Genomic DNA, 12,157 nt, shown 5'->3' with positions numbered 1-12,157 from the left:
CGGAACCCGAACGTGCCGAGCAGCTTTTCCGCTCCGGGGCCGGCGACAATCGGGCTCGATCTGGCTCCATCCAAACGATGCCAATCAACATCTCTTCTTTCCGCCGCATTGCTAAGGGATGTTCTGGGCGCCCCTACGGCCACCCACTACAGCAGCGCGCCGAGAAGCCAACGACAATCTTTCTGGGGGCCCGGATGCCAGTGTCCGCGGCGTACTGCAGTAGTGCCATCTGCATTAAACAACTCGAGATCAGATGAATATGAAGACCGCCCGGCCGTACCGGTCGCACAAATATCCGGCCTGCTCACGCTGCCACAAGCGTCGTTCACGATGCACAATCGAGATTCCTGGCGAGGCATGTCTGTTATGTCGAATGCACGGGGTTCCCTGTTCCTCAGCGACAGGCAAACGAGATGAGCGGGTCAGCCCTAAAATCGGCTTCCTGCACCGGTCCCTGCTTGCCGATGGCAAGTCTCCGAGTCTGGAAGGGATGGCCTCCCATATTGTCGGCCCGGTGATCGCACGCGACACGCAGGTTCTGGACCAGTATCTTCCCACCTCATCAACCACACACTCACCGACCGGTCAAGCGATGGCCATCCAACCACCGGGCATTGTCAATGGTGGCCGTCGAGACCAAACACCGATATACCACACACCCATACCGCCACGACGGCCCAGTCCGACGAATGACTGCCACTGCGGGCGGAATCTCCCAGCGGGGCTATTGCGACAGGTGGACCCGGTGTTGGAGCCCCTGCTGGCCAACTACTACGAGAATCTGCATCCATGCTACCCTGTGACGGAGGAGGAGAGCACCATGTCACGACTCAAAGACCGAACTTTCGGGTCTGGATCCCACCAAACCTTCTACGTCAACTTGATAGCGTACGCCTTGTTCTACTGGGACATGTCACCTTCTTTGGCCGCCGCGCCGCCATCCGCGAGACCCGACCAGGATTTCGCATGGCAGGCCGCCGTCGCGGCGAATCTGGCCGATTTGCAAAAAGGAGATCTAAATACCATCATTTCCTTATGCACGAACGTCGCGGGCCGGCCGTCACGCTGTCTCGTCAGCAATCTGACCAGCGTTTCACGGGCCGTGGCACTATCGCATGCTAGTGGTCTCAACCATGACTGCAGCGAGTGGAAGATCAGTGAGGCCGAGAAACGCATGCGTTGGAAAGCCTGGTGGGGCGTGTTGATTCAGGACCGCTGGTTCAATTTTGCGCAGGGGACCCCGCCTTATATCCAAAAGGGCCACTACGACGTGCCTTTGCCCACAGTCGAGCTATTGACGAGGGGTCGGGCTGGCAGCACCACCAACAACAGTCCCAGCAACAGCGGTTATTTTTCTCCAGATAACTCAAACTCAAACGATCTCAAACACACCCGCGCCGCCGAAGTCTACATCCACCTCTGCCGCTTGACCGAGATTGTCGGCGACGTCCTCCCACTAATCTACCACATCCGATCCGGCCACAACGACAGCCTGGCTGCAGAGCAGACGTCACGATCAGAAATCGAACTAAACCGCTGGATTGAAAGCGTCCCCTCCTGGCTTTCGCACCAACTGAGCGAGTTGTCCAACAACCATAACCGTCCCCTTTCTAGCCAAGTTCCTATTCCAGCCCAGGTTCCAGGTCTCCTAAACCTACAACTAAGCTACCTCTCCGTCCGCATGTTACTGCGGCGCATCGCCTGGCACGAAATCAGCCAGCGGGAACCCAACCCGCCATCCTCATGGCTATTGGCATGCCAGGCCGCCGCGGAAGACATGGTCCGCTTCGTCTGTGGTTTACATAAACAGGACTGCGACGGATTTTGGCTTCCGTATAGTGCGCACCACTTCACCTCCGCTGTGACCTTATTGCTGCGATGTGCATTGCAAACGGGCTTTGCTGCCGTGCGTGCCCAGTGTATGGCCAGCGCCCGCACTCTCGTCAACTGCTTGGCCAAATACCACCATGACTATCATTGGGACATGGCGGAGACCGCTTTGACGCAGAGCGAGGGTCTGTTGAAACGCGTCGAGGACGCGTTGCCTCGCATTCCCATCCCGGTTCCCGCACCGACACACGTACATCATCCTGCTTCGCCTTCAAACCTGCTCCCGGCGGTCTCCTCGTCCTCGCCGTTAACCCGACCCGGCAGTGGCAACGGCACCGCCTCTCATACAAGCGGCCAAAATGGATATCTGGACCAAATGCTGAATAATCCTAATGCTGATCCTACATTATCGGAAGATGTCTTCATGACCCAGCCACGTCGCAGCTCGATCGAGGAGCTGTTTCCCGAGATCTTCGCCGAGTTTACGGATACGGCTTTGTTTAATGGTCAGAGTGGATTGGATACTTGAACGACTAAAGCATGACAGTACTAGTATAAATGCAGTGGCCGTTATGACCTACGAACAGCAAAGGCACAATTCGTGGTTTGGTTGACTGAAAACTGAACGTACTTTCGACCATTCTGTCACAGAAATTTGTGATACCAGCACGCAGAACCGTCAAAGCCTCTCCGACGCGTCACGCAGTGACTGCCACCAATTACTGACGACGCGCCCCAGAGTCTATATCTTTGGTGCGGGACTTCTTCCAGCCCCAACACTGAAATTACTCAACCCATCATCCTCCAACCCAGCAGGCTCATGTCCATACGCCACTCGTTCCAACTGATCAAACAGTTTGAGCACTGTCGGATCAAGAAAGGGAAACACAGCCGAAACGACCATACCAGCAATCTTCTCAGTCGGATCGATCCAATAATACAAATTCCCCAGCCCAGCCCAAGCACCACTACCACGTTTCCTGCCCCGGGGGAGATCTTGATGGTTAATAAGCAAGGCACACGACCATCCGCGCTGGGTCAACGGGCAAGACGGCAAAAAGGATCCTTCATTCGAAACGGCAGGAATACTCGTGCGAATCTCACCTAGACCAGACTTATCCACTTCCGCAGGAAGCTGGTCTTTGAAGAGGTACTCTCTGACCGTCTCCGGTTTGAGTATGGATTTCTGGGTTTGCGGACTCGTCCCACCGTTCAACAAAGTGGACAAGAGCTTCGCAAAGTCATTCATGGTCGAGTAAAAGCACCCGCCTCCGCCATATACTTGCGGGTTTTCCGCATTCTTCAACGCCGGGTTTGCCTTTAATTTGCCATCGTTGCCTTTGACATGCACGATAAGCCTCTTTTCTTGAGGACCCTTCAGAACAGGTCTTGTATTGGTCATTCCCAACTGCTGGCAGATGAAATTGTCAACATATTCGGGCAAAGTGAGGCCAGCTATTTGCTGCACAACAAGCCCCAACCAGTCGGTACCCGTGCCGTAAACGTACTTGGCTCCGGGGTCAGCGACAAATGGCGTCTCGAAATCTTCCCAGCTCCCTCGGTCGTTGTACTTTGCTGGAACGTCGCCTGTGGACAGACGCCATTGGAGCGTCGGTTTGTCGAAGAAGTCGTAGGAGAAGCCGGATGTATGTGTCATGAGCTGATGGATGGTCGGTTTGGATTTCGGGCTGCGAAAGATTGGTTGAGGTTGGCCTTTGTCGTTTGTCGTGAACGACTGCAGGACTTGGATCTTGGAGATTCGCGGCACGTATTTCTCGACTGGGTCGGAAAGGGACAGCTTTCCTTGCTCCAGTAGCTGCAGGGCTGCAATGGTCGTGATAAGCTTGCTGCATGAGAACAGACGTGTTGTTGTGTCGGCGTCGAATGGTGCTGCGTTGGGATCATCCATGTTGGTGGTTCCAAATGTCTCTTTCAGCCGGAAGTTGCCCTCTGAGTCGACGATAAATGCTCCAATTGCTGGGATCTTCTTTTCGTTGACCGCGGCCTCAAAGAGGGGTCGGAGTTTGGCCGCCATGTCTGAGGAATTGGGACCGCCCATTTTGCTTCAGGGGGACAAGAGAATAGTGTGCAAGAGAGCTTGTGTTCCGAACTCGTTCTGTCGAGCCCTTGAGAAGCACGGTTGACACACAGTGGAAGTTGGACTCAGATACTAGTAGTCCACGGCACAAGAGGGGCAGAAGCCGAGGTTACCTTAGACACACGGAGAATGAATCGACTGAGGACCAGTTTCTACTCCGAGACCAAGCGAATGTCGTCTTTATGAGAGTTACAGATCCAAGTTATCCAGATATTGGTCGGTTGATCCGGGCGCTTTGAAGAGGTGAGGATTTGATAGACTCCTGGGTAGAGGGACGATGGCCTTATACATTGTAGACTGGAAGCCGCCTTGGATCCACTTGAACTTCAGGGTGTTCGTAGATCGGAGGCACCAAACCATTGTTTGTGGAGAACAATGTTGGGGGTTTTTGACCGGCCCCAGACTTCAACCTCGGAGGAGTGCCGGCGGCCTGACGACCATGACAAGGTCGAGTGACATCTGTGCATTGTTACGCTACTGTAGCTTTTGGTGTTCAAGAATGGACCAACCGATGTCCTCACTTGTCAGCTGGAATGGTTAGACTCTTCAAGTTGTGTAGGTTGTTGTGCTGCTCTTCGTTCAAACGTGGGGTTTAGTTTCCATGGTTCGATCTCCTGTTTAGCCGAGCTCGGCTGTAGATACGAGCCATTAAGATTGGCCCCCGTCTAGCTGTTTCATTCAAAGGACAATTCAAGGTTGTCCACTGCTGAGTCGGATTAACATCTGAGCAAAAAATCTATACATATTCCATCACCATTGCTTTGGATCAGGTCATCTCTTTCTCTCCCGAATACCCTCAGATGCTGTCCTGTCAGCCCCAGAGCTTTTGCTGCTGCCAGCAAGGAACCCAGCAAGATCAAAGTTCTCAGCAGGGCCGCCTGCACCAGCGCCACCACTTTGCATAGCCCTAGTAAGGCCGCCTATGGCGGTCTTCTTCTGCATCTCTTCATACTCGGCCCTCATCTCAGGATCCATATTTTCCATCAGCTTGGGCATACCGAAAGTGAAAGCCAGCGCAACCAGGCCCAGCAGGATCATAGGGTTCTTAAGCAGACTCAGAGGGTTGAAGCCCTGGCGTTGCTCATAAAAGTTCTTCGTCCTCAAGACTTTGGCATTCAAAGTCAACTTCTCGGTGGGGGCAGTGACCAGCGCAACTCCTCGATCCGCCCATCGAGCTCCTCGGTATGTCTCCCATGCTCCTGTAATCAGAGTACCTGGTGAGTCTGGAGCCGGTGAAATGTCGATACGGTAGGGTGCGAAAACGTAGTCGCGGCTGTAGATGTCGAGAAGATGGGAGCCGACAGTATTGATCTCAGGGAACTCGATATAATTGCCTTTCCGAATGATGGCTTTGATAGGTGGCCCTGAGCCCGATGTCAAGGTCGCATGAGTCGAAGCTGGCAGAGTATTCGGATTCGGCAGTATGTTGGAGCTAGGAATCTCGACTCGCAGTGTCGCGGCCAGAGCGAGGGAGAGGAGCTGGCAAATTGCGACAATTCCGTACAGAAAAAAGACCGCCATGTTGACGCGGCAGGTGGTATTGTCGAGGAGACCGAAGAAGCGAGCACCTGTAAAATGAGCGCGTAGACAGCGGTTCGCCGGATGGAAAGTTGACGCCGATGATGGACTGTACAAGGTGTACTAATAAGAGGAGCGCTCTGGCCTCGTCTAGCACCAGGTTGCGGCTCAAGCTGATGCCAAGACCAGGCTCGCTGCTTCAACGTGAAGTGCCACATCCAGCCTCATTCAAGGAGCATATACCGCCTATTTGGGTATTTTCTACATTTCTTTTCACTTTTGTGGCTACAGAAGATTCAGAGAAGCAACCACGGACTCAGGGGAAAGCACGATGTACTGTTACACATGATAACGCAGTTACTGCAGTGTTGAGTACTAGTACATAGATGAGCCAGTACCGGCTCAGCGGGCACCCATGGTAAGGCATAGGCTTCTGGCTCGTTATGTTATCCAGTGTCCAAGTGAGTTGCATTCGCTGGAATTAGGTAAAGACCGAGTTGTGCAAGGTGCGTTCCTACAGTATATTGTCGCCGGATTGGTGCAGTGGCTATATTGGTGACTGAACTCCTCGGTTTCATTTTGTTTCTTCCTATTTCTTCCTTTCTGCACCCTGCCTTACCCAATCCAACCTTCCTCGACCTAACTTACGCTCCTTCCCAAGATCACTTGGAGGTATATTAATGTTCAAAACCCCTTTTTTTCCCCACAATCACTGCCGTTCCCAATCGCCTAGAGCGTCCCGTCGGCCTGGCGTGCGCTCCGACCCGCCGACAGGTGCCGGCACAAGTCGGTCTGTACATGGCCGCCGGGAAAATATCATCACAGATCCCTCCCATTATAACATCCGCCCAAACCCGCCGTCAATATCGGCCCCAACCCGCGGGCGTACCTGTGGTTCAGCATTGGTGCGGAGTTCGAGCTGATTTCGCGGCCAAGGGCGCTTGAATGCCCAGAGCCAGATGCACCAACACGAGTAACCCTCGACTTCAATTTGCAGCTTCTCGGCGTCATTGCCGATGTCTTGTCGAAGGCCGGTCTCCCCTGTGGTGTATACGCCTAAGGTTCGGAAGAAGGTCCACATTATAACCAATGGAACGCGACCCTGGATGGGTCCGTTCCCAAAAAGCATATTCGGGACGGTTTCTGTAAGTCAACGCTGTGGAACTGCTTCGAGCTACATGTGGACTAACATCTCATCAGACCCGGTCGAGATAGTCTCGCCGGTAATATCAGCCGATGACGGTTATGTGCCGACCATCGGCAAGTTCTGGGCCGCTCTGAGTGAAAATTTTGAGTTCCGAGAGGATGCATCCTGCGGCTTTCACATACACATCTAGCTGGCGACCGGCTCCTACTCCGACGCCCAACTGAGATCCAGGGCCAAGGCCGTTTCTTTTGGGGGGCCCGCGACGGCGCGCTGCGCCCCTCCCCCACGGCGGGACAACGTCCAAGGGTTCTGCCGAACGAATATCGCCAGGGACACAATGGTCTCGGCTCCTCTGGCAAGATATGGTCCTCTTCGCGGGCTTGTCTGTGCCTTCGATCACATTGACAATGCCTCTCGCGAATCCATCATCCACTATGTGTGCCCCGACAAATACCGCGCATGGAATTTCAACCCATGCAGACCAGGGGGGTATGCAGCATCGAGTCTCGTCGTGCGCCGGGCGTCGTACGTGCCGAGACATCGATACACTGGAGCGCCTTCACGCTTCCAAGGTTCCCTTGAGGGTTAAGGAGCCATCCGGGGGCACCCTCGTCATAGCTTCAAAGATCCGAGGTAGTTCCGCACAATACACATAGACATCAACTGTCTTGATGAATTTCGTCCTCCAGTGCCTCCTTGGGACCGGCAAATCGGAAGGTCAGACCCTGTATCGTCTCGTCTGCGGTTATTATGCTGCATCTGACAACTTCGTATTTGTCTGTTTCGTAGAAGCGCAGTGCATTCTCGTGGTCGGCTGACCCGACCAGAAATGCACTGCCAAACACTTTCGATTCTGCCGTCCCATCAACCAACGCCTTGTACCTCCCACCCCATCTCCGAAGACGGCCTCCTTCAACGTGGGCAGGGATGAGATCCGGTTCCACGGTTAGCCCAAGTTGCCGAGTCAGAACTTCGGGTTCTGCCAATGTCCCATAAAAGAAATACCACACCGGGTATTGGTTCTGCGTAGGTACTGACATAGATGACAAGGAGGTTTCGAAATTGGTGCTTTCCCTAGGACAAGGGACAGTGGTCGCAGGGTTCTGGCCCAGAAATGGTGCCATGGTGGAAGAGCTGAGGTTCTTTTTTGCTGGGCTTGCCAATCGGACAATAGTGGGCTGGACGCCGGGTTGATGCTCAGCAATCCACGCCATCAGCCGCGATCTTGCATGGTAATCGATTCGACAAAATTCCGCCACACCGACCTCCCCTTCTCCAGCTACGCATTCTGGAGTGTGATCCAGCCCCGCGGCGAGCTGAATCTTCTCGGGGGTCTCGAAAGGGTCCTCCAATTTCATGATGAACATGCCCGATGCTGCTCCTTCACGTAGGTCTGGTGAAATGTGGGCGTCGCAGACCACTGACTGACTTTGAAGCGTCAGCGAGTATTCATATGCCTCGCGGTCATATCCTTCGGCTTCTTTTTGTGAGCAGACTGTGGCCCAAAGATCATCTGGAACACTTCTGCGAGAGTAATCGGTTCGGTATTCTTCGAGCCGTCGAACAGCTTTGGCATGCTTATACCCAAACAAAAGTTGCCACCGCTCCACATCTTCGTCGGTAATGGTATCATCGTCTGAAAAGTCCGCAATGTTCAGGGCCATCGCCTCGAGCTCGGCAAGAAGGTCCATCCTGGTGAGCACTGAGCAGCTATAACATGGGGTTGCAAAGTGAAGATTGACACGATGGGCAAGATATAGTATGCGTACTGTGAGCAACGCCTCGAGGAAAGAGATCTCAAATGGAACATACGACTTTGGTGGTGAGGCATCGCCCTAAGCTGATATATTTATATCTATCGGCGGCCGTGAGGTACTCACAGCAGATTCTGCGTCTGGCACGCAACTGTGAACTGAGTCACATTATACGCGACGCTATTGGCATACCGAACGCGGCACCGACTGGTACGCGCAATAGAGTTTTCGCATCCTGGTGGTTCGAGGCAGAAACGTGTAATAGGTATGCAAGTTGCGCGTTTCAAGGACCTACCTTCACATTTACATTCGCTCCAATATTGGGCATTAAGAGCGGAATAAAACAGGGGTAACCTCCGAAGAGCCGGTCTCACTGCTTGATTGTGTGAGCATTCATTATTGCTCTCTTGAGGCACCTTAAGGTGGTATTTGTTTGTCGCTCTGCAGAATGCAAAAGTGTACAGTGCTCTACAGGAGAGCACGGCAGTGACTGTTTGGGTGTTGTTGCGAACTGATTACGGATGCCAGTGGATTGAACAAAAATACCTTGACTTTCAGTTGACATTGCCGGAAGCAGCCGTGTTGACACTTGGAAGTCGAAATGGCAAGATTAAGAGAGCGCGCGTGGACTCTCACCAACTTCTGCGCGCTCAACCACAGAAACAAGACCTTTATCACCTGTCCCCCTTGTCACCACTTCATGCGATATTTTGGCTGCCGACCTGGTCCAGCTTCATGGTCTAGCCTCTGCTTACAGGTGAGGTTGATTGCTGACATCGGCCCTAAATCGTAGAGCCATCACCATCCACCGTCGACACGTCGAGTCTACGTCCTTGCAAGGTCACCCACATTCCAGTCTACTATAGCCGTGCTGCCTTTGAATGTCGGTATGACTGGTCGATATGCCCGACGATATGGCCTCGTTTGACAGGACAGTGGCCCGAGCTGTAATGTTCCTATACCACTATCGAACCAAGTTTAATTGCATATTGCTGTCAACAAAATGTCAACAACCCCCCTGGTGGATGCACGTGCAACCCCTGTATTGACAGCTCGGTTCGGCCCCCGGTATATCAAGAATGCTATACCCGCCCTCAGCACCATCAGGGATGTCGATCATCTTGCTTGCGTCAGTTGCCAGTGATCAGCATGAAGTTGAGCATGAAAGTTTCCACAGCCTTGGGCCTAGCGTCCTGGCTGGGGAGCGCGGACGCATTCTGGCGCATGACCTGCGGCCTGGCACAAACAGGAAGAATTGATCCTATCATTGACCCAGGCGCGGTCTCTGGCCATGTGCATATCATTTCCGGAGCGACCAGTGAGTACAAGAACTTGAAACTCTAGGCAGACCGAAATGTTCACACCAAGGCAGACATCAACACCACATCAGACTATGATTCTGTTACAGCCGCAGCTTGCACCTCCTGCTCCATACAAAAGGACAAGAGCGCATATTGGACACCTCTACTCTACTACCAGTATGCAAACGGATCTTTTGTCGATGTGCCAAACGATGGAACAGTGGTGTATTACCTGGGCAGAGGCGAAGATCGACGCAACATCATCCCGTTCCCTCCTGGGTTTCGAATGCTATCCGGAAACCCTTCCAAGAGGTCGTATGACAACACCACCATGACCTATGGAAACAAGACCTACAGCAGTCGGCCAGTTGCCAATCGAGTCAGCTTTGCTTGTATTAACTATGACAGCCCGTCGCCGGAAACGCCGAACCTCGCAAGCACCGATTGTCCTCAGGGGCTTCGAGCCCAGATCCAGTTTCAAAGCTGTTGGGATGGGGTCAACCTGTACAAATCTGACCAGTCACATGTGGCTTACATGTCGCAGATTGACAATGGCGTCTGTCCACCCACTCATCCGAAGCCGCTGCCACATTTGTTCTATGAGATATACTATTTCCCGAACCGTCTAGATACCTCGGATGGGGGCAGGTTCGTCTTTTCTCAGGGAGATACTACAGGATACGGATTTCATGGTGGTAAGTAGGACCATCACAATCAGCGAAGTCAACCGGGTTCTGTGCGCTTAGTTACTGACTTCTACACTAGATTTCTTGAACGGATGGGACACTCAGGTTCTCACGGACGGTATCGCCCAATGTCTCAACGACGTCGACTCGGGCGCCATCTCCGAATGTCCTCCACTGTACGCATCGCAAGACGACTATTCGTCAACCAATTGCCCTGAACGTCCAGCGATCGTGAATGAACAAGTGAGGGGCATTCTTCCCAAGCTGCCTGGATGCAACGAAGTTACTTCCGGCCCCGCCGATGTTCCTCAAGGCGTCTGTTCAACTCAACCCGGTTTCAACAACGTAACCAACACGGACGGCCAGACCACTGTAGTCCCCGTGGTCAACGAGACCAGTGTCGTCCTCAGCTCGGGAAGCACAGCCCTCTACAGCGGCTGCTACGTGGAGGGAACGGGCTCCCGAGCCCTAACCGGCGCCAGCTACACTGACAGCACTGGCATGACCAGCGCTTCATGCGGTGCATACTGTCAAAGCAAAGGATTCAACGTGTTCGGCACCGAATACTCCAAGGAATGCTACTGCGGCATCGTCATTTCAACAGCCTCGACGTCGCAAAGCGACTGTGCCATGGTTTGCTCCGGCAATCGCACCGAATACTGTGGCGGTCCGAGCCGGTTGAGCGTATGGAGTGTCACTTCCAGCAGCGGCAGCAGCAGCACCACCTCCACGTCGTCGTCCGCCTCGGCTTCCGCTACTCCTTCACTCGCTGGAGCAACATACCTTGGCTGCTACTCTGACAACACGGGTGGTCAGCGTGCTCTGTCATCCAGAACGACCGATAAAAACATGACATTGGAGCTATGCGCACAGACAGCCCAGACCTCGAACCGCAAATACTTTGGTTTGGAATATGCAGGCGAATGCTGGGCTGGAGACACCCTCGCAAGCACGGCGTCAGCAATTGCCGACACAAACTGCAATATGAAATGTAAAGGCAATGCTGGGGAAATCTGCGGCGGGTCCAATGCCCTCAGTCTGTTCGAAAACAAACAGTATATTAAGCCCTCGAATCCTGCTTCGGTCAACGCCAATAGCACCGCGCAATATGCTTATCAGGGATGTTACACTGAAGGGTCTGGTGGTCGTGCGCTGGGCGGTTCGGGCTCGGGGACAAGTTACTCAACTACCGACGGAACAAGCATGAGCGTCGACCTGTGTGTTCAGACTTGCAATACAAGGGGATTCACCTGGGCCGGCGTGGAGTATGCTAAGGAATGTTACTGCAATATTGCTGGACCGGTGAATGGTGCAGTGCTCGCTGCTGGCGGTGATGGGGATTGTTCCATGCTCTGCGTGGGGAATAAGACAGAGTATTGTGGTGGGTCCAGTCGGGTCAGTGTTTACCAGTTGCAAGCATAATCAACAATTTGTTTTGGAGTCGGCTTGTTTATGGCAAAGGAGACAGCTAATATCAATAACGCCAACAAGGTGGACCGCTCCGTGGTGGTTTGTGCCCCTGCCTGTCAAGTGAAGCGTTACAACAGAATGAAAATCTGTCCAGAAAGGAAGTCCCATTCCAAGCAGGGTTTAATGCGTGCTTCAGTCTGCTCACCGTTCAGTGCTTGATTGTCCTTCCCCCTGGTCACTCTGCTATGAAGGGGGCTCAAAGGAAAAGAAAAAAGATATCAGCAGAACAGTCGACAGAAAAGCCCAGGGGAAAAAGGTGCAAAAAGCAAAAAGCAAAAAGCAAAAAGCAAAAAGCAAAAAGCAAAAAGCAAAAAGCAAAAAGCAAAAAGCAAAAAGCAAAAAGCAAAAAGCAA

General features: G+C 53.1%; 5 protein-coding genes across 5 annotated transcripts; 2 read left to right on the top strand and 3 right to left on the bottom strand.

The window, feature by feature from the left end:
- On the top strand, nucleotides 1–4,235 carry HMPREF1120_03205 (uncharacterized protein). The gene has a single exon (XM_009157262.1). The coding sequence runs from the start codon at nucleotides 254–256 to the stop codon at nucleotides 2,357–2,359; it is 2,106 nt and encodes a 701-aa protein (XP_009155510.1). The 5' UTR covers nucleotides 1–253; the 3' UTR covers nucleotides 2,360–4,235.
- On the bottom strand, nucleotides 2,573–3,889 carry HMPREF1120_03206 (beta-lactamase; the record flags this gene model as incomplete). Its single annotated transcript, XM_009157263.1, has 1 exon — nucleotides 2,573–3,889. The coding sequence occupies one exon, from the start codon at nucleotides 3,887–3,889 to the stop codon at nucleotides 2,573–2,575; it is 1,317 nt and encodes a 438-aa protein (XP_009155511.1).
- A 464-nt stretch (nucleotides 4,236–4,699) lies between the features above and the next one.
- On the bottom strand, nucleotides 4,700–5,449 carry HMPREF1120_03204 (long-chain fatty-acid-CoA ligase; the record flags this gene model as incomplete). Its single annotated transcript, XM_009157261.1, has 1 exon — nucleotides 4,700–5,449. The coding sequence occupies one exon, from the start codon at nucleotides 5,447–5,449 to the stop codon at nucleotides 4,700–4,702; it is 750 nt and encodes a 249-aa protein (XP_009155509.1).
- Nucleotides 5,450–5,918: 469 nt separating this feature from the next.
- HMPREF1120_03203 (uncharacterized protein) lies at nucleotides 5,919–8,619 on the bottom strand. The gene has a single exon (XM_009157260.1). It carries the CDS (start codon nucleotides 8,282–8,284, stop codon nucleotides 7,253–7,255), a length of 1,032 nt encoding a protein of 343 aa, XP_009155508.1. The 5' UTR covers nucleotides 8,285–8,619; the 3' UTR covers nucleotides 5,919–7,252.
- Nucleotides 8,620–8,654: 35 nt separating this feature from the next.
- Nucleotides 8,655–12,093, top strand: HMPREF1120_03202 (WSC domain-containing protein). The gene is made up of 3 exons (XM_009157259.1): nucleotides 8,655–9,665; nucleotides 9,720–10,343; nucleotides 10,414–12,093. The coding sequence occupies exons 1-3, from the start codon at nucleotides 9,497–9,499 to the stop codon at nucleotides 11,754–11,756; spliced, it is 2,136 nt and encodes a 711-aa protein (XP_009155507.1). The 5' UTR covers nucleotides 8,655–9,496; the 3' UTR covers nucleotides 11,757–12,093.
- Nucleotides 12,094–12,157: the final 64 nt, after the last annotated feature.

The sequence above is a fragment of the Exophiala dermatitidis genome (assembly GCF_000230625.1).
Source record: "Exophiala dermatitidis NIH/UT8656 unplaced genomic scaffold supercont1.3, whole genome shotgun sequence".
Lineage (NCBI taxonomy): Eukaryota > Fungi > Ascomycota > Eurotiomycetes > Chaetothyriales > Herpotrichiellaceae > Exophiala > Exophiala dermatitidis.
The sequence above is the reverse complement of the archived record's forward strand: the minus strand, read 5'-3'. Positions and strand labels throughout refer to the sequence as shown.

Excerpts from the sequence above, each read along its gene's own strand:
- HMPREF1120_03202 (XM_009157259.1), top strand. The coding sequence starts at position 9,497 with ATGAAGTTGAGCATGAAAGTTTCCACAGCCTTGGGCCTAGCGTCCTGG. Across the intron at positions 9,666-9,719 it reads TATCATTTCCGGAGCGACCA|ACATCAACACCACATCAGAC; the intron begins GTGAGTACAAGA and ends ACACCAAGGCAG. Across the intron at positions 10,344-10,413 it reads AGGATACGGATTTCATGGTG|ATTTCTTGAACGGATGGGAC; the intron begins GTAAGTAGGACC and ends CTTCTACACTAG.
- HMPREF1120_03205 (XM_009157262.1), top strand. The coding sequence starts at position 254 with ATGAATATGAAGACCGCCCGGCCGTACCGGTCGCACAAATATCCGGCC.
- HMPREF1120_03203 (XM_009157260.1), bottom strand. The coding sequence starts at position 8,284 with ATGGACCTTCTTGCCGAGCTCGAGGCGATGGCCCTGAACATTGCGGAC.